This window comes from Fukomys damarensis, unplaced genomic scaffold (assembly GCF_012274545.1).
Source record: "Fukomys damarensis isolate Sample0158 unplaced genomic scaffold, DMR_v1.0_HiC HiC_scaffold_30, whole genome shotgun sequence".
Classification (NCBI taxonomy): domain Eukaryota; kingdom Metazoa; phylum Chordata; class Mammalia; order Rodentia; family Bathyergidae; genus Fukomys; species Fukomys damarensis.
The window spans coordinates 59,664,475-59,684,227 of record NW_022900942.1 but is presented as its reverse complement, the minus strand read 5'-3'; the positions used below and the strand labels follow the sequence as shown (position 1 = coordinate 59,684,227).

Here is a 19,753-nt window from a genome sequence, read left to right as displayed (position 1 = left end):
AGTGTCTCACTAGGTAGTTGAGACTGATCTGGGACTCATGTAGCCCAGGCTGGTCTCGAACTCAGCGATCCTCCTGCTTCAGCCTCCTGAGTGCTGGGATTACAGGTGTGCGCCATCATGCCCAGACGGAGCTTTCAATAATAAACAGCCAGGTCTGGCACACATGTCACAGGTTCCCCATCACTGACCTACGTAGACCCTTACTAATAAATGTTAACTGTGAGATCCTTAGACGTGTTAGCTACATTATCCAGCAAAACTGAGAGACACAAAAATGGTTGAGTCAATACAAATCTGTGTGGACTCACAAATAAGGCTAAGCCCTATTCCCCTTCAGAACTCCAGCAAACCACTTCCCCCCATGCAAGGCCGGGAGAGCTCGATCCCGTCAGGCAGGCAGAGGCAGATGGGGCCGAGTAGGCTGGCTTGGCCGTGCCTCCTGAAGAAACCCCATCCTTACTCCTGAAAAGTGTCAGTGGGGCACATTCACAGACGTGAAGAGGTGTGAAGTCCCTCTTCCGTCCATGTAGGGAACATGGCCGCTGCTTTGTCCAGTGTACAGCCAGACTTTCAAGCACAGGACACCTAGAACCCTGTGCACGTGTGGGACAGAAATCACTTTCTACTTCTGTTAATGGCTGCACCGTTGTAATCAGGATGCCTGACAATTCGGCGCCAAGAGCCAGCTCCACCAGGGCAAGGTCAATTATTTGGGGGTCTCTCCTAACAGCTGTCACAGTCTCTGGTGCCGTTGTCAGCTGTGACAGGCAAAGAAACCCTTCACGGTGTTGTGTTGTAGGTATTTCTGTGAAGATGTGGACTTTAACCTGAGAACAAACAGCAGTGGCCTGCTCATTTGCCGCTTCAACAACTTCAGTCTCATGAAGAAACACGTTCAGGTTGGCGGGCAGAGGGACTTTATCATTAAACCAAAGATCATGGTAAGTCCTGCAAGCTTGATGCTACTGCTCAAAATAGGTACCGATTTTTTTTTAACTGGGCCACTTCAACGTTTTTTAGTTTAATAGTTCTCGTGATGACTATAGTTCGCAAGGCTGTCTGGTAGCAGTGAGAAGCATCACAGTTGGGCAGTTTTCCTGAGAGGTCTGTGGCCGGCAGTAATTGTATACAACTGCCACAAGAGGAAGAACGCACTCGTGCCTGTGTCGCTCACGCTCACTCGGTGGCCGCACCTTCCGTGCTGACAGCCACAGCTGGAGTGGTCCTGGAAGGCAGGCGACGACCCCTTCAGTTCACAATGTGTCACCTGGGCCTTCTGGAGAGCGCTCCTTACAAAGCCATCTCCAGTTACCATCTCTTTTGGGCCTTCTTTTTCCTCCTCCCTGTCCAAGTAACAGTCAGTACCTGTTTCTCCCTCGGCACGCACTTTAGGCAGAGGGACTTGCCATTTCCTGCCTTCTCTTCATTTTCGTTTAATCCCACTGGAAAGTGGGGAAGCAGTTTTGCTCCCGACTCCACTTCTCTGTCCAGCAGACGGGCAGGTCCTGCTTCCTGCGCAGTCTTCATGGCTTTCACTGGGTGATTTGCTCTTCATCCATCTGACAGACTTTTTCATTCATTTTTTTTTAGCATGGTGCTCTTTATAGAACTTGGTCTTAGGTTAAAAAAAAAATTTAAGACCAGGAAAAATTTATTGAAAATAAGTTTCCATCCAGGAGAGACAGAGGGGAAACGGAAAAGTGGGCTGCCCTGTCAATTTTTTTTTTAAATATTCACAGGCTTTCACTTTTTTCTCTTGGTAATTGAAACAGTATCCATAGCGTTTACAGTGTGATTTGATATATTCACTTTTATGGCACGGCGACTGCCAGAGCCACTGCTGCTGGGTGCGGCGTTCAGAATGGCAAAGCAGCTCTCAATTTTCAGGGCTCAGAGACCCATAATCAGCCTCGGCTGGTGTGAAGGTCCAGTAATTTTTATGAACACTGTATCTTTGTTACCAGAAACTGGCATTAAGCAATTCCTACTAAAAAGAGAAGTAGCCCAAGGGGGATTTTTGGTGTGCCTGCCTGCGTGCGTGCGTGTTGGGGGCAGGGGGTATTGGGAGTTGAACCCAGGCCTTAGGAATGTCATGCAAGTGCTCTGCCACTGAGCTGCACCCTCAGCCCTTCTAAAATTTTATTTACTTTTTATTTAAGATAGAATGTCTCTCAGTTGCTTAGGCTGGCCTCAAACTTGTGATCCTCCTGCCTTAGCCTCCTCAGTAGCTGGGGTTACAGGCATAAACCATCACACAAAGCCCAAGGAGTTTTTTGGTTTGTTTGTCAAACTCGGGACCTTGAGCTTGCAAAGCAGGTGGTGGAAACAATGAGCTAAATCCCTGCCCCCAAGGGAGTTTTAATGTCAACTGTGCAGTTTTGTTTCTATTTCCAAAGACTCACCTAGAACCTCAGCACAAGTTCTGGCCATTCAGTGAAACTCTGTGCAGACTTCAGCAGTAACCCCTCCATCAGAGCGTCGGCTCTGAGATGGCGTACTTCACAGCAAGGTTTCGTATGTAATGCCCGAGGAAACATGGAACTCTAAACGATTGCCTGGTCCTCTCCAGATTTTTTAAGATAGGAATACAGACCATACCCTGTAAAGAGAATTCTACGGGCCACTGTCTCTCTAGAGATTTCCTGACATCTGGTCACTCTTAGCAGCAAGAACGACCAGGGGCTTAGGAACCTTCCTCTGGGGATGGGGGTTGGAATGAGATTGGAACCAACCCATACACACAAGGCCACAGTAGCCTTCCTGCCGGACCTTACTTTCAAAAAAGCCTACTTCCCACTTTCCCATTTTATCTATAACTTAGGTTAAAAACTGTTGTGTCATTCATTCCCAAAGGAGGGAAATGAAGGGCCAAAAATGAATGACACACTGCCAAATGGTTTATCACTGCACTGTTTGTTACCAATGCAGTAGTTCCCCTTACTTGTGATTCTAATTATCCAAGTATCCAAGGTCAGCCACAGCCTGAAAATATTCACAGCCTCAACTCTACAGAGACCACACTCACATCACTGTTACCACAAAGTAGCGCTACACTGTTCTGTCTCTTACTGTCCCTAATGAGAAAATAGTCAGCAGAAGGCCAGTACAACGTATGAGTTCAGGCATCCCTGGGGTCTTGGAACACAGCCCTGGGACCTGCGTGGAACAATCCAGGGCCGCGCCAGGCACAGCTTCCCCACGCTCTATCCGGCTCTCACTGCAGGTGTCCGAGAGCTCAGCACCCGTCCTGCCCCTTCAGTACGTCTGTGCTCCAGACAGTGAGCACACGCTGCTGGCAGCCCCGGCACAGTTTCTCCTGGAGAAGTTCCTGCAGCACGCCGCGTACAAACTTTTCCCCAAAGCCATCCATAACTTCAAGAGCCCCGTACTGGCCATCGACTGCTACCTTAACATCGGACAGGAGGTAAAGGTGGTGGTTGGCGCTGTGCTCACCGACAGCTGCCCATTTCTTTCCACATTAGCTTGGTTTGCACGTGTAAACAGTGACAGAGGGCGTGTATGACGCACCATGGAAAGGGTCACACAGAGCCTGTCTCACCTGTGCTAAATGAGCAGTGACCATGCCCCACTTAGATCCCGAGACGCCTGCCTTCGTGACCTGCATGGCAGCACCTGCTCAAGGCCACCTGTCCCGGCATCCGTGTCGCTGTCCTGTAAGTGCAGGGCTCCCCTCCCCAGACCACGGCTCTTCCAAGGACACAGTGTCCCCACACAGCAGAGAAGCAAAGCGGCCTTCATGCCCTTCCCACCTGGCATTCCTCCACCTCCCCGCTCTGGGCTCCTGAGTTCTTCACCAGTTTTAAGTTTTTATTTTGTTAACTGCCACTTGCACTTCTAGATTTCTGCCATTAAGCTTCCTTGGGATTATACTTTAGGACTTTATCTACATTATCTCCATTAATGTACTGTACGTCCTCCTTAGGACAGGGTCTCGCTATGTAGTTCAGGTTGGCCTCAACTCCTGGGGATCCTCCTGCCTCAGGCTTTTAGGTGCTGGTATTACAGGCACTTGCTACCACACCACACTTGAATCTTTAAAAATAAAAAAATGGGGCCGGGTGTGGTGGCGCACACCTGTAATCCCAGCACTCGGGAGGCTGAGGCAGGAGGATCGCTGGGAGTTCGAGACCAGCCTGGGCTACATAGTGAGGTCCAGGTCAGTCTCAACTATACAGTGAGACCCTGTCTCAAAAAACCAAAACTAAAAAAAAATTAAAAAAAAAAAATGGAGCCACGTGTGGTGGCTCACTATAATCCCAGCACTTGGGAGACTGAGCCTGGAGTATTACAAATTCAAGGCCAGCCTGAACTACATAAATGGTGAAACCAAAACAACAATAAACAAAATAAAAGTAGTATAAAAAGAAGTAAAATCACTTGTAAAAGGAACAAAATATTTCAGTGCATTTCATCTCCTAGGTTTGTTTTTTTTTTGCACCAGGGATCAAACTCTGGTCCTTCACTTGCAAGGCAGCGGGTGGAACCACTGAGCTAAAACCCTGGCCCTCTCCTTTTCAGTTTGCCACTTCGTGTGTACTGTCAGACATACACGTCCAAACACACTCAACATATCAAGTGCAATATTAAGATTCAAGTGTCAATATTTTGCATTCCCACTTTTATGATGTATCGATAATTACACTGAGCTGGGCCATTACCTGTACACTTTCAGAGGCAAAAGGCATCGGATGTAATGGCGCTTTTGCTACTATCTGCGTACATCAGACCTGTAACCCAGGGCTGCCAATGCCACTACCCTAGAGCACAGGGCTCCCAGCATTAGAGAACACCGTCTCATTCTAGGAACAGCTAACACTGACTACTTACTAAGGGTGTGCATGAATCCTTTAATTCCCACTCAGACCCGAAGAGGGACTACCATGACCTCCACAGGGGAGTAACACAGGCACAGAACAGAGGACTGTACGCTGTTCAGGGCACAGCCACGGAGCCCAAGCCAGCTGGCCAGCACCTCTCACCATCCCACCCTAACTCCACTGCTTTATTCTCTTCCTGGGGCCTCTGTCACTTACCTTCTGTATACAGAAGCCATAAAGAGCAAACAGCTTAAATCCATGCTGTTTGAAGCTTCTATCCAATTGAAAAGTTAAATACAGCTAGATGAAAAGCTGATTCTAAAGTATTTTATTCCCATCAGTAAGGTAATCTGAACACATCATCTTTCCTAAGGTATGCGTTCCTAAAGGAAGGGTTGTTTTCTTTAAATGCTACACTCTTAGAGGGGCTGTTGTTTCTAAATATTAGTTTCATTTCTTCCCCATGAAAAATAGCCCTTTGGCAAAGTAAAAAAAAGATTCAGTTTCTCACAGGGAGCTGCGGCCTGGCCCTGCCCCACAGAGGGAGCAGGGCTGTGCCGCACTGGGAGCAGCCGCTGCCCGGCTGACCTCGCTGTCTCTGCTTGCAGGTGGCCATTTGCTACGTCAGCTCCAGACCACACTCCAGCAATGTCAACTGTGACGGGGTGTTTTTTAGTGGACTTCTCTTGTACCTTTGTGACTCTTTTGTAGGTGCTGATCTTCTTAAGAAATTTAAGTTTCTAAAAGGTAAACCAAATTTAGTATCTTGATTCATGTCAACATTACTGGTTCCTACTAGAAAAAAATTCAGAGTTGAAACATCACAAATAAAAGTCCTTTAATACTGATTTTGACCAATAACCCTAATTGTAAACCAAAGCCAGTGACCTCCATAATTAGAAAGGGGGGGCATGACTTGTAGAAATTAAACAAATAAACTTTGCAATTAGAGAGGAGACAACCAAGCCACTGTTATACTACATGCAGGTGAACATACAGATTTGTGACCATAGTATAGGGGCTTCTGCCCCTAATTTTAGAATATTTCTCTTATTCTCTAGTTTATGTAACCACCGTACACAGTAATGTGAATGCAGTGGACTGCCTGGGACAGAAATCAATTGCAATCAATTTGTGTAACTGTGTCCCCAGGCATAAGCCCTTAGTTACGGGTCTGAAATAAAAACTATAGTTATTTCGACAGATAAAACATCATACAAAGAGTTACTAAATTTACCTCAGAACAGACTGCAGATTAAACATCACATGTAATTGTGCCAAGATGACCTTTACAGTCAGTGAAGGCACAGCACGAGGCTGGGGAAGTCATCTCCGAGGTGGGTGGACAGTGCTGTCACCGGGGTGCACTGGCGACCTCAGGATGGGCTGGAAGCTCACACACACGGCGCAGTCCAGCCCTCTGCCCCACACAGAACTGCTCGGTCCCAAGTGGTAACGTACAGGGACCTTGTCCCAGGGACACACGAGAAGCCACTGGTCACCACAGGCAAGTGGGGCTGTGGTTGAAATTTCTCAGGGCACACTCTTTCAAACCCTTCAAGATGTAAAACTGCTGACCCCCAAATAATAAAGTGAACAATTCTGATGGTGTCTTACCTAAGCAGGGTCCTCACAGGTGTCAGCTTGGGACTGAGTCAGACAGAGCTGGTCAGGCCAGGGTCCCCTTGCAGCCCCAGCCCCTAAGACACATTTCTGCCTTTTTCTGGAAGGTGCTACCCTGTGTGTCATCTGCCAAGACAGAAGCTCCTTACGCCAAACAATTGTCCGCTTAGAGCTAGAGGATGAGTGGCAGTTCCGCCTCCGGGATGAGTTTCAGACTGCAAACAGCAGCGAAGACAAGCCTCTCTACTTCCTTACTGGACGCCATGTGTGAGACCTGAGGAAACCAAAACCAGCCCAGGGATGGTGAGGTGGGGTGGAACAGAAACAGCTGGGGATTTTTTTTTCTTTAAAGTACAATCACTGTGGAGCAAAGTGCAACATTATTTGTCTACTCTCCAAAGAACTCCCCAAATGTGACCCAGGTCTCTGGGGACATCAGTCCTTCAGGTCCAGTTGCGGGCCTTTGGTTAAGGTGAACTTCACCAGTTACGCGGTGAAGACGTGGTCCTGCCTGTGGGAACCTGAGAAGACGGGCGCGGAGAACACACGTGGAGTCCGCATTGATATTCTACTACATTAAGCTGGGGAAACTGTCAGCATTAGCTAGCTTGAATGTGTCACGTGAAAGTCGCACCACTGGTGTAGACAACTGAAGATTAATGTTTGAGGCCTGAGCCCTCAGTTTCTCTTCAGATCTGTACTTTGGTACAGTATTACTCAGGGGTCTGAAATGATAGAATGTAGAAGATATTTGTATTTAAAAAAGAAGTAGCTTTGTCTTTCTGTGCAGTGTTAGTTTAAAATTTATAATCTTATGTGTTGAAACTTTTGGCAAAATTTCCACAGGAGTTAAAAGTTTACTACTAAAATTGAACAAACAAATCAGTAAATGCAGAGCAGGCGTTACTGCATTTATGAGGCTCCTCCTAGCTTAATTTCCTTTGCTTGCCCGTTCCTTAAAACCGTTTCCAGTCCTTAAGCACACCACGTCTACAAGAATGTGGAACCTGATTAAGTGCGACAGTTGGGCCACTTCAGACACTCCTGGCAGTTAACCCGCACACACCCTGCTCTGGCTGGAAGTGAACAGCTGGCACCAGCAATGCCAGGCCGAGGTTCCGCTGTGGAGTAGAGCTAAGTCGTTTGTCAGGGACTCGGGCAGAGCTTCCTTTAAAAGACAGACTGTTAGCTGCCGTACGTGGACAACACAGCCTTAGAGAACTGGTCCTTCCACCGCTGACTTTTTGGTGATGCTTAAGGGAGTCTTCTTGACTGTATCAAGTCAGGAGGTGGTATCTAATCAGAACCAACAGTAGTGTGCTAAATTTCTATGGGTTTCTCATCAAATACTGTAATCAAAACCAGATTTTTACAAAGCATTCTGAAACAGTCCACTGAAGTTTATACTTACATCACTCTGGTTCTTGTTCTCAAACAATCTGAGATTTTCTCATTAGCCCGTATGTATCACTTTATCCCCACTTAATACTTGAATCTGTCTTGCAAAACTACTGAAAGGCCTACAAAGCCTGCATTTGCTGAGGACAAATAGTATGAACTGACCAGCTTTATTATCTTTGTAACAAGGAGTTTAAATCTAGTGAAAAGATGGAATGTATTAAGACAAAATAGACTGCAGATCTCTTGGTTTTATTATAGCTACTTATGATGCTTTAAATGTATTTTGAAATGAACAATTTCTTTTAACCTTATTTTTAATTGTCCTTCAAAGAGGATCTGCCTTACATATGCTTTAAAACTACTCCGTTTTAGTGCAGCTAAATTTTTGGCAGAGAGGTACATTCTGAACAGTGGGGTTTAGGTATGAATGTATTTCACATGTCCCATCTTGTTAAAAGGGCCTGATGCAGGTGATATCGAGCATTCCACTGTTTGTGCAATATTCCGACATTAACTATATAGAGGAAATAAAATACTTGAAGTCTCAAACAGTTGTTCCCGGGGCAGATGGCTTCTCAAGCATTTCTTTGGGCTTTATCATTTCAGTCTAAAGAACATTTCTTAAAAGTTACTTTAGATGCAGGTACTCCGTCTTAGGGCTGTACTTGGAAAACTCCCATGATCACGAGCTCAGTACCATCCAATTCTGTGAAAGAGAAATGCCAGAAGAAAACCAAAAGGCCATCACCCAATAATGGGGAAACTTACACCGGCCTTCCTGTTCTTTCCAAACCCTATCCTACTAAGGTTTGGGTCTTTTTAAATCATTTTATCAACGTCATTCTTCAGAGAACGTGAAGTCCTCTTGAAGGATAAAATTGCACAAGCAGAGGACGCCATGGTCTGTTAATGTGTCTCAGTGTGTTCTGTTAGGCTTTTCTACCCTTTAGACACTAACGTGGGCCAGATGGATTCCCGAGGCCTGCACAGTAACTTGCCTGGAGACCTGCTGCACCGCAGCACGTGTACCACTTCACACAGGTTAATACTGAATGTAAACTAAAGGTTAGAACGAGAATTGTTGTAGTCAAGTTGTTTTGGCTGTAATTTATGCAACTGCTTTTTGTGACTTTAGAAAAGGGAGCACCTCTTATTTTATTACTGTAAAGCTTTCTTAACCAAAATTTGGTGAATTTCACTAGTCAGTCTACCTCACATTTTGTTTATGATTTAAAGTTGTCTTGTGTCAACAGTATGTTCTTGTCCTTTCATTTAATTTGGTGAATGTATTAAAATTCTTTCTCATCCCCCACCTCCCCCAAAAGTATGCTTTCTTTCAACTAAATGCAATGAGTTTTCTGACTCCAACAATGCCCAAGAAAGGCTGCAAGTTCCCTTACCATAGGTTGGATGGCTCTGAGAGCTTGCTTACTCGGCACAGCAGTCAAGAAAGTGCTAAGGGATTGTTTCTTTGTTGATACCTGGGACCTTGAACTTGCAAGGCAGATGGCAGAACCACTGAGCTAAATCCCAGCCCAGTGCTAAGTATCTGTTGAACAAACAAAAATGTGGAGCTTATACAAAGCAGATACACATAAATCTACAGACTCATTTGCAGATTTCCACCCACAAAATTACAGATGACCAGTCTAGAAATTACTAGTTATGAGATACACTCGTGGTGCACCCCATTCTTTTATTTGGTAGATGACAACCATACTCACTTTATTATCCTGTTCCGAAACACAACTTTGGGTTGCTCGAACTATGTAGTAGAATGCAAGTTGTCACTGTTAACTTTCCATTTATTTCCAAACTCCACTAATTTTACCAACTCTTGAAAATAAAAGAAAAATACCTTTTTAGCTGTAATACACAGAGTAATAATAGAACTTGACACAGAACACACTTTCTTCTAGGCCGAAGCCCCCCAGCTCTTACCTCAAGAAGGGCAGGAAGTATTTCTAAGTCTGAGGATGAACTGAGGAAAACTGAATGCCAGTGTTCTGCTCCAGTCAGAACAGCTGCCCCAGAGAGCTGCAGATGCATGGCTGATACTCACCTTCAACCACTCAAGCCTGGAGTAACATCCAGGAACAACTGTTCTTCGGGCTTCTCTTTAGACAGGAGACTGGCCCTTCAGCTTCCTGTGGGCTTCGGAGAATCCTGCTACAACTGAAGCCCTGAGCTCACAGAAAAAGCCATCACTAAACACGACTGCAGCAATCAAAGAAAAGTCCCTCACATAATTAATTCCCTGAGCTAAAGTATCTATTTCAGTGACTACAACGCAATGACAGAGGAAATAAGCTGTAAGAAAGAAAAGGCAACACCAACAAGTTGTTTTCAACCATTCTGTTGCATAGTCCTAAAGAACTCTTTCCTTTTTATTTTTGTTTTGGGGTTTTTTTACCAGAAAGCTCAGGAGCCTACAAAGGATAGAAGATGTCTGTCTGCACTCAGATAATCAACGAAGCAGTCTTAACTTTAAGCAAACTATGGCCAGACAGCAATACAAGCTGTTTTCATCCAGAGCAATGAGTCTCTGGCGGGGCAGCAAATAAGCAACAACAATTAAAATATCACTGCAGTGCTAGGTGTGGATATGTACACCTGGAAACGCAGCACTCTGGGAGGCTGACAGGAGGATTACCGTGTCTGGGCCCAGCTTGGGCGACTTAAACCTTCACAACACAGGTGTGTTCCTCAGTGCAGGAGGCCTGAATTCAACCCCAGTACCACCAGACAAAACACCACTGCCATCTGCTGTACTCATTAACTGTCTATAATAGTCATGCTCTTAGTAGATAGGTCAATTTCTTTTTATAACTCTTCTGAAAGAAAACCACCAGGGTCCACACATGTAAGGGCGTAACTTCTGAAATCTCGTGGTCCCTGTAATGTCTACGTGCTAGACATTTTCATAATGGACCAACAATAAGAAACATACTAATAATTAGAGAACCACCCTCTTCTGAGGCTTAGCCCCAGTGCGGGTCTAATCTCGTGGCTGCCGCCGCCTCCACAACCCACAGGCGGCTCTTCCACCACCGCTGCACTCGCTCCGGGCTGCCTGTGCTGGCTCGGCGTCAGCCATACTCTCTTCTCCAGCTCCTCGCTCACCTGCCTGTCTCACCCCTTCTCAGGCACTCTTCTTTGAGATGCTCGCAGGATGGAGTCCCGCTCACCATCTCCCACACTGCCCCTCTCCGAACCCCAGGATGAACCCTCTTCTGAAGCATCACGTAACTGAACTCATCAATACATCTGCTCAGTCCAGACCTCTCAAAACCCTAACCCTACCCATCCAACCATGCACCCTCTCCCCAGATGTGAACCCCACCCAAACTGGGCCGGGACGTGGCTCATGGTGGAGTGCACGCGTGCCCCCCAGACTGAGCTCGCGCTTTCCCACCCATCCTCCCCACCCCGTTCCCGTGCATGCCCGTCGGTCACTCCCAAGCGGGGATTTCCCCAAACCCAAATTCCCACTCACCCGACACCTCGTACGCCGCTGGCTGTCCTTTTCTGGCCAGCTACAAATTCCGATCAGTGGTTCAGCTGCACCTTTTCACTGCGGACCCGTCTCATTTTTCATCCCCACATCACAGCTTCAGTCCAGCGTTTTAGCATTTTTTATACAGACTATTAATAGTTTTGTTTTGTTTCAGCAGTACCGGCTACTGAACCTGGGGTGCTAAGCTATGTCCCAGCCCTTTATAGAGTTCTCCTTTGATAATGGAAGTTTGCGGAGTTGCTCAGGCTGGCCTAGAACTTGCCTTAGCCTTCCCAGCTAGGACCACAGGTGTGTGCCAATGATCCCAGTCAGTTTAACTATCTTCAAAATTCCAGATTCTTCACACTGAACTACATCCCCAGACCCACACACACACACACACACACAAACAAAACATATATACACATTTTTTTTTTGTACCGGGGATCAAACTCAGGTCCTTGCACTTGTAAGGCAGGCAGCAGAAACACTGAACTAAATCCCCAGCCCAACCTTTTTATATTTTTGAGTAAGAGTACTTCTAAACCACTAAACTGCCCAGGCTGAGCTCAAACCTGGGATCCTCCTGCCTCAGCCTTCTGGGATTACAGGTGTGTACCACCACTCTCAACTGAAATTCCAGATTCTTATCTCGTAAATCCATCTTCATAGTACCATCATGATGCTTAAATAAAATGCTGCCTACCGAAACACAGAGTCTGACACAGCAAATACCTAAATGTGAGACACAACTAGTAATATTCTTAGAGAAAAAACTACAGTGTAAAATTTGAGGAGTTGTGTTTATCCAAGGGAAATACTCACACTGCCTTACTACTCTGCCCATACAAAAACTACTGAGCTTACACCACTCTAAATAATATAAGTATATCCAAGCATGATGGTGCAGCCTGTGACCCAATACTCAGGAGTACGACACAGGCAAATAACAAGTTCACCACTAGCCTGACTTCCATGGGAGTTCAAGGCTAGCTTGGACTATATACACAAGACCCTGTCTTGGAAACCCAAAATCATAGTAACAATAACAACAACAACAAAACCACAAATTAATCTACATGGGATAAAACCCTAGGCAAGGCCCTAAATTCCAACCAGTTTTCAATGGAGATATGGTCATTTCTCATGCATGGGTTCTGCCCTTTATTTCTCTGACTGGAAAAGTACCATATTACTAAAATAATCATAAAAGATTCTGCCATCTGCAGATTAATGATCCCGACATAATGATCCTGTGGCAAACTGGTGAAAATTACCTTTAAGAAGCCAATATTTTAAGCATATTTCAAAGTCTCAAACTTAAGTAATGCCTTGAAAAAGCACAAATGACAATACAACATTATCTTAACACATCACTTTGTAAAAGCTATCAAGTATTTTATTATTTTATTCTACTTTATATACAGGTCATAAAAGGCCACAGCAGTTTTTTCAGTATATAAACCCTTTAAAAGCAGAGGGCACTAGGAAAGACAGACAAGTATCAAAATGAAGTCCGTAATGAGGGCATACACACAGTGCAGTATTTCTGAGGAGTAACAAGCAGATACCAAGTCATCCACATTTAGTTTGCAGTTATTCCGTAGTTTTAGAATCCTCTTTGAGATCTGTTCACACCCCAGTTGTGCCAAGCTGTCATTTATTTAAAAACAAAAATTTAAAACTGAAACCAGAATAAAACTGGGAACTCAGAGGGCACCCTTTATAATTCTAGTCACCTGTAGCTCTCCATGAAGGAAAAAGCCTCAGTTCTCCATCCCCTTTCCGGTCTTTCTGCTTAAGGACAGGAAAAAGAAAAGGAAGAAAAAGCTCACTATTCCAAATTCTCCTGTTTACAGCTTTCCTTTTCTGTAGGGGTTTCTTCAAAGTGTACTTCAGGCCTTTTAAGAATTAGCTTCAAATTCCTAAACACATAATACTGCAACATCCTTCAAAAGTAACTCAAAAACACTGGTTTCCACTCTGCGAAAATACAATCTTTAAACCTATAACTGGTATCAGCAGATCAATATAAAAAATACAGTACCAAGCTACACTGGCATATTTCCATATTAAGAACTTCAAAATATACTTATCACTGAGACCATAGTCCTTGCATTAGTTTTCAGTCCACTATGAACAAATAATCTGCTGCATGTAAACATGTCTAAATAACTATAGATAAAATACATCAATCATAAATTTCTGTAAAAGATAATAAAATATCTTCTTTAAAAAACAAAACAATAACCTATTACTGCATTGTTTCCAATTTTATGAAAATGGAACAACCACATGGTTGTCGCCAGTCCTGAGTTCATTGTAATAAAAATGGCCCTAGTTCCTGGTTAAAGTCAGCAACCAATCCATTCTCTTCAATAGACGTCTTCTAGTACTGCAGGCAAGATCTGTTTTAGGTGGTGTTCTGTCCATTAATAAAGTTATACACCAGAAACTGCCCCGTGCCACAGTACTGTGTTGCAAACAGTTTTCCATCAGGAGTGGGATCTGAGAAAGCAATTTCTTCTTTACTCAAATATGAGCCATATATAAAGTTACTCCTATTAAAAAAAGAGAGAATATGGAAAGTTAAAAAAAATTTAGTATTTCTAATTTTAAAATTGGCAAAAAAAACCTGCCAAATTAATCTTGACTACAAAGACTTTTTAGGAATGACATGTTATCCTAAAGACTGCTAAAATAACTGACCTAAAATATTAATAATTTCAATTTTTAAAATTTTTAAATAAGAGCAACAGTGTAGAAACAGACTCAAAATCTTTTCATGATAATACTACTCAAAACTAAGATAAGAAGAAACTAACCAAGGGAATCAAGTAACAACACAGTTAATGGTGAAAGGCTGAAAACTGTTCCTCCAAACTGAGAACAAGGTAAGGCTGCTCCCGCCTCTATAAGCACATGAGGTTCCACCCAGGCCAGTTAGATGGGGAAAGAGAAAAGGCATCCAGATTGAAAAGAAACAAAATCATCTCTTCTGCAGATGGCAATGACCATCCTAAAAATCCAGAAAATCCTAAAGCATTCATAATCGTGAGATCTAATAAATAAGTTCAGCAAGGTTGCAAATATAAGACTGATACTGAATTATCAACTGGTATTTGTTATGTACTTGCAATGAACAATCCAAAAACAAAATTTTGAGTAGAGCCAAGCACGGTGGCTCACGCCTGTAATCCCAGCACTCAGCAGGCTGAGGCAGGAGAATCGCTGTGAGTTCGAGACCAGCCTGGTCTACATAGTGAGTTCCAGGTCAGCCTCAACTACATAGTGAGACCCTGCCTCAAAAAAACAAAACAAAACAACAAAAAAAGACCAATGGAAAAGAAGTGAGTCCAGATATAAATTTCATATTTAGGGTCAATGATCTGCTATGTATGCCAAGACTACTGACCTTCAGTGGGTAAGAATGGTCCTTTTAACAACTGGTGCTAGAATAACAGGACATCCACACTGGAAAGAAGAGTTATCTACATTTGGTATCTCACATCACAAACAAGAATGAACTCTAAATGGATCAAAGACCTAAATGTAGGGACTAAAACTACAATTTGTCAGAAGAAAGCATAGGTATGAATCTTTGTAACCACAGATCAGACATTAGCTTTCTTAAATATGACAAACAGAAGTAACAAAAGAAAAAGAAAAAAAAAACAAAAACCAAATTGGACTTGATCAAAATTAAAAACTTCTGGGACTAGGGATTTAACTTGGTAGTTCCACCACCTGCAGCACAAATGCAAGGACCCCAAGTTAAATACCTGGTACGAAAAAAAAAAAAATTCTGGGCCCGGGGATTTGGCTCAGTGGTGTTGCCACCTTCCTCACAAGCGCAAGGTCCTAAGTTTGATCCCTGGTACCAAAAACAAAACAAAACAAAAAATACTTCTGTCAAGATATCATGAAAAAAAAATAAAAAGAATTACAAAATGGTAAAAAAAATACTTGCCAATCATATATTTGGCTGGGGTCTTGTATCCAGAACACATAAAGAGCTATGCAAGTAAATAAGGAAAGGAATTTTAAAACACAATTTTAAATGGGCATAGGATTTAATTAAATAGGCATTGCTTGAGAAGATAGATAGATAGATAGATAGATAGATAGATAGATAGATAGATAGATGTGGCCAACAATAAGCACATGAAAAGAAAAGATGGTCAGTGTTAGTTATTAGGGAAGTACAAATCAAAACCACAATGAATTACCACTTCCTAACCACCAGGATGGCTTAAAAGAAAGGGAAGACAATAACCAGTGAAGACAACGATGTGAAGAATCGGAGCCACAGCACAGCCCAACAATTCCACTCCTGAAGATAGAGCCAAGAAAAAAAAGAAAAGCATACATTCACACAAAAATGTGTATATCAATACTCACAAGAGGTATTGTTCACAACAGCCACCAAGTAAAAATAACCAAAATGTTCATAAACTGATGCATGGATAAATAAAATGTGGTTTGACCACACAGTGTTGTATTATTTGGCAGTAAACAAAAGTATGAAGCACAATTATATTACACTACAATATGGATGACACCTAAAAACATTTCCGTGAAAGAATCATTCACAAAAGGTCATATATTACAGGATTCCATTTACGAGCACGTGAAGTGCTTGGAATAGGCAGATGCATTGAGACAGAAAGTGGACTGGCAGCTGCAGGGCTGAGAGAGGACACGGGAAACGGAGTCACTGCTAACCGGAACAGGGTCATGGGGCGCGAGGGCGGGGTTGGAGGAAATGCCCTCAAAGGAGACAGGGGGGCTATCTTCAGAATAAATCAAACCCACTGGATGATCAACTTTAAACACAGATTTTATGGTGCACGACCGCATCTCAGTAATACCGTTATTAAAAAGAAACTTGTTAAATTTAGCCACACTACACTGTGCTAATCGAATTTTCACACTGTAATCTTCACAAGAAAGTAACAATAAAAGACCATACAAGAAGGAACAAACAGTAAGTGATAAAAGGAGAAACTATTTGTTCTAACAGAAAGCTTATTCACTATCAAACAGAATATACAACAATTAAAAAATAAACAAACTAGAGCCACTTATAGTTGCCTGAAAATTTAAAGAACAGACAATATTCTCCACTTTGTTTGCTTGCTTGAAGTACTGGGGAGTCCTGACACGAAGCTACACCCTCCTAGTCTTTTCATTACAATCCCCTCTCCCGCCTCCCCGTCAATCCTTTTTTTTTTTGGTACTGGGGATTGAACTTCCCTCAGTCCTTTTTGAGACTAAGTTGCAAATTTGGACTTGAACTTGCCTCCGCCTCCTAGAATGTTGGGGTAACAGGCATGCACCACCACCACCATGCCTGGCTAGGACTATTAGGTATTTCATTAGCTCATCTTCCAGGCTTAGCTCTGAAAGAGCTAAAAGCAGACCCTCCTTTTATCACGAAAAGAGTGGGGGTGATCTGAGCTAGTCTGGGTCATAACTTCTTAATAAACTAAGGGGGACAGATCCTTAACAAGGATCTAATAAGACTTTTAAGCCTTGGGATCTCCCTCATAACAGTAGATTATTCTGAAGGCTACACCTACAGATAACAGTAGACAAAGATTCTATAAGCAAAAACAGAAAAATACCAACTGCTGAATCCCCCGCCAATCTTTTATGGAAGGTGCTTTACAGAGCACAATCCAGAACCTAGCCCAGCATGGAGGTACATGCCTCTAACCCTGGCACTCGGGACTCAGGAGGCTGAGAAGAATTGTCAGGGATACACAACAAGGCACTGTCTCAAAAAAAAAAAAGAGGAAAAAAATAAGACCCTCACAATTTGTTCTTGTCTCTTTATACCCGATAAACAATTAAGTGATTAAAAAAAAACTAATGCAACAGTTTACAAATACTTCAACATTCTTAAAATACATTTCTCTAAAAGCTGAACTTCCAGAAACTTTCTGTTTCCGTTTAAAATTCTCCAATATCAAACAGTGCCTGAAGTGGGTTACAATGGCCTAATGATACAAATTAAGACAAAATCGTTTCATATTTAATCTACGGTGCTTTCTTCCTCGTATCAACTTCACACACAAAAATACACGGATAATCTTATGCAAAATTTGTAGTAAAGTTTTAATTTCTGATCAGCTTCACTGCCACTCTATGTACTTAAAGCTCAGCTGAAATCCTGCACCACTGCGAACGCTGTGAAGAAGGACATCGCGCACCTCAGGCATTCGATCATGCGAGACGCTATCCTCTGCCGGCGCATCATGCTGAACACCCAGATGCGGCTGATCCCACATATTGCAGGCTCTGGCAGTGTTGAGCAGCACCAGGCTTTTTGCCTTTCAAATCTGACTTTTTCTTCTTCTGACCTGGTAACTGGAAGTTTCTCTTCTATGACTCTGTAGCCCTGAGAAGTGTCAAAATTGGGAAATGGTTAAAGTGAGAATATTAACTGGCAACTGCCTAGAACTGCACTAGTTGAAGACATCATGATCAAAGCTTTCACCCTCATTTTCAGGAAATGGGCAAATCTAGATCTCCGTTCTGTTCTGTGACCACGAGTAAGTCACTTCACTCCTTTGAGCTATGAGTTAGTTCTTCACCAGTAGTTCAGGGTATCCAAAATCTCCTGTCTAGAGATTAGACAAGGTAACTGTACAAAGCATCTCGCCATCCCAGGGGCTGATGACAGGGACCAAACCTTAGTTCTCTTCATCTGCATTCTAAAGACCAGCAAAAACACATGGTCAGCAGAACTGGGCAGCACTAACTGATCCTATGACAGCCTGCACAAGTCTTGGGTTAATAGCTATGCAAGAACTAGTAAGGATAGCACAGAAATCATGAATTTAAAAAGACCCTTTCCTTACACTCTCATCTTTTTAAAATGAAAGAATAAATACTGTCCAAAAAAATACATGTATCGAGCCGGGGATTTAGCTCAGTGGTTCTGCACCTACCTCAAAAGCACAAGGTCCTAAATTCAATCCCTGGGGAAAAAAAAAAAAAGTATCGTTTCTGCCAGCCTAGCTATCAAAGACATGACTGGCCTCTTAAAGGAACAAAAACACAACACTTAAAAGCACCTAGAAAACACAATTATTGGTACTGGGGATCAAACTCAGGTCCTTGTGCTTGCAAGGCAGGCAGCGGAACCACTGAGCCAAATCCTCGGCCCTTTAGAAAACACGATTAAGAGTTAAAACTGCCTTGCGTCATTTTTAGTGTATGTACTGCCAAAGCCAGCACATTGTGTCATTTTTAGAACAAGGTGGAACAGAAATTTAAAAACAATGATTTGTACTACAGAAAATTAACTCAATCTCACTACAGTAAACTTCTATGACGCAGTCATTTTATATTATAACCCAAAACTACTTACTAGCTATTTATTTAAAACCACATTTCTCATACCAATATATGGAAGAACTACACAATTTCAGACTGACTTTTTTTTTAGGGGTACCAGGGATCGAACTCGGGTCCTTGCGCTTGTGAGGCAGGCTGTGAAACCACGGAGCTAAATCCCCGGCCCTCACAATGAATTTTAAAAACATGTAACCTTACAGAAATAAACTCATAGTTTTGTAGCATTTTTATTTTATTGGTACATTATAGATATACATGATAATATTCATCATAGGTAATTTGTACTGTACATAATACATCTTGCTTTTTTCCCACTCATGCAAATTTGTTTGGATTTTTTTACTTTATTAAGAGTTTTTGTGATGAGGCATACATTTGCAGACAGCTATTAATATGCTACACAGCCAACTGAAAAGTAGTCATATGTTATATACACTGAATTCAAGAGCAAGCACTTGGCTTGGGGAAAAAAAAAATTTGGATATGTCTCCAAACAAGAGTGATTAGTCGAGAAGATTTTGTTTTCTTAGGTTCTTCTCAAGTACATGAAGCACTCATAATGTAACATATCCCTTATTGTGACCCTACTCTCTGATTTTTGTACAATTTGCCTCAACAAAAGCCAGCCACTCATCTAAATCTCAACCAAAGAAGTGGTAAGCTGTTAGTCACCATCACAGTGGTTTCCATCATATAAACAAACTCCTACAGTATTTTTTAATCTGCAGACTTATCCCAATGGTAATATGTGTTGAAAAAGAAATACACATGCCGGAATTCTTGTGTTCATACTTTTCCTTACCTAAAATGTAGACAATTTATCAGAACTATACTGTTCATGATTATAAGATAAAGTCATTAAACAACAAACTATTTATGGGCACTTTTTAAAAAGTCATAACAGGGCATGACATATGCAGGTAATGTCAGCACCTGAGAGGCTGAAGCAGGAGGACTGCCATGAGTTCAAGGCCAGCCTGAACTAACAGCAAGACTATCTGGAAAAAAAAAAGACAAAACAATAAATAAA

General features: G+C 42.8%; 2 protein-coding genes across 2 annotated transcripts in view; one reads left to right on the top strand and one right to left on the bottom strand.

The window, feature by feature from the left end:
- Greb1l (GREB1 like retinoic acid receptor coactivator) overlaps positions 1-8,595 on the top strand; it is a 124,270-nt gene extending 115,675 nt beyond the window's left edge. Inside the window, exons 29-32 of the mRNA XM_033757414.1 lie at positions 800-941; positions 3,224-3,424; positions 5,447-5,585; positions 6,569-8,595. Coding sequence (XP_033613305.1) covers positions 800-941; positions 3,224-3,424; positions 5,447-5,585; positions 6,569-6,732 — 646 coding nt within the window. The 3' untranslated portion in view covers positions 6,733-8,595. The remainder of the gene's footprint in view (positions 1-799; positions 942-3,223; positions 3,425-5,446; positions 5,586-6,568) is intronic.
- A 4,157-nt stretch (positions 8,596-12,752) lies between these two features.
- Esco1 (establishment of sister chromatid cohesion N-acetyltransferase 1) overlaps positions 12,753-19,753 on the bottom strand; it is a 40,995-nt gene continuing 33,994 nt past the window's right edge. Inside the window, exons 10-11 of the mRNA XM_033757378.1 lie at positions 17,574-17,761; positions 12,753-13,919 (exon numbers count right to left, since the gene is read on the bottom strand). Of these exons, the coding sequence (XP_033613269.1) occupies positions 13,772-13,919; positions 17,574-17,761 (336 nt within the window). The 3' untranslated portion in view covers positions 12,753-13,771. The remainder of the gene's footprint in view (positions 13,920-17,573; positions 17,762-19,753) is intronic.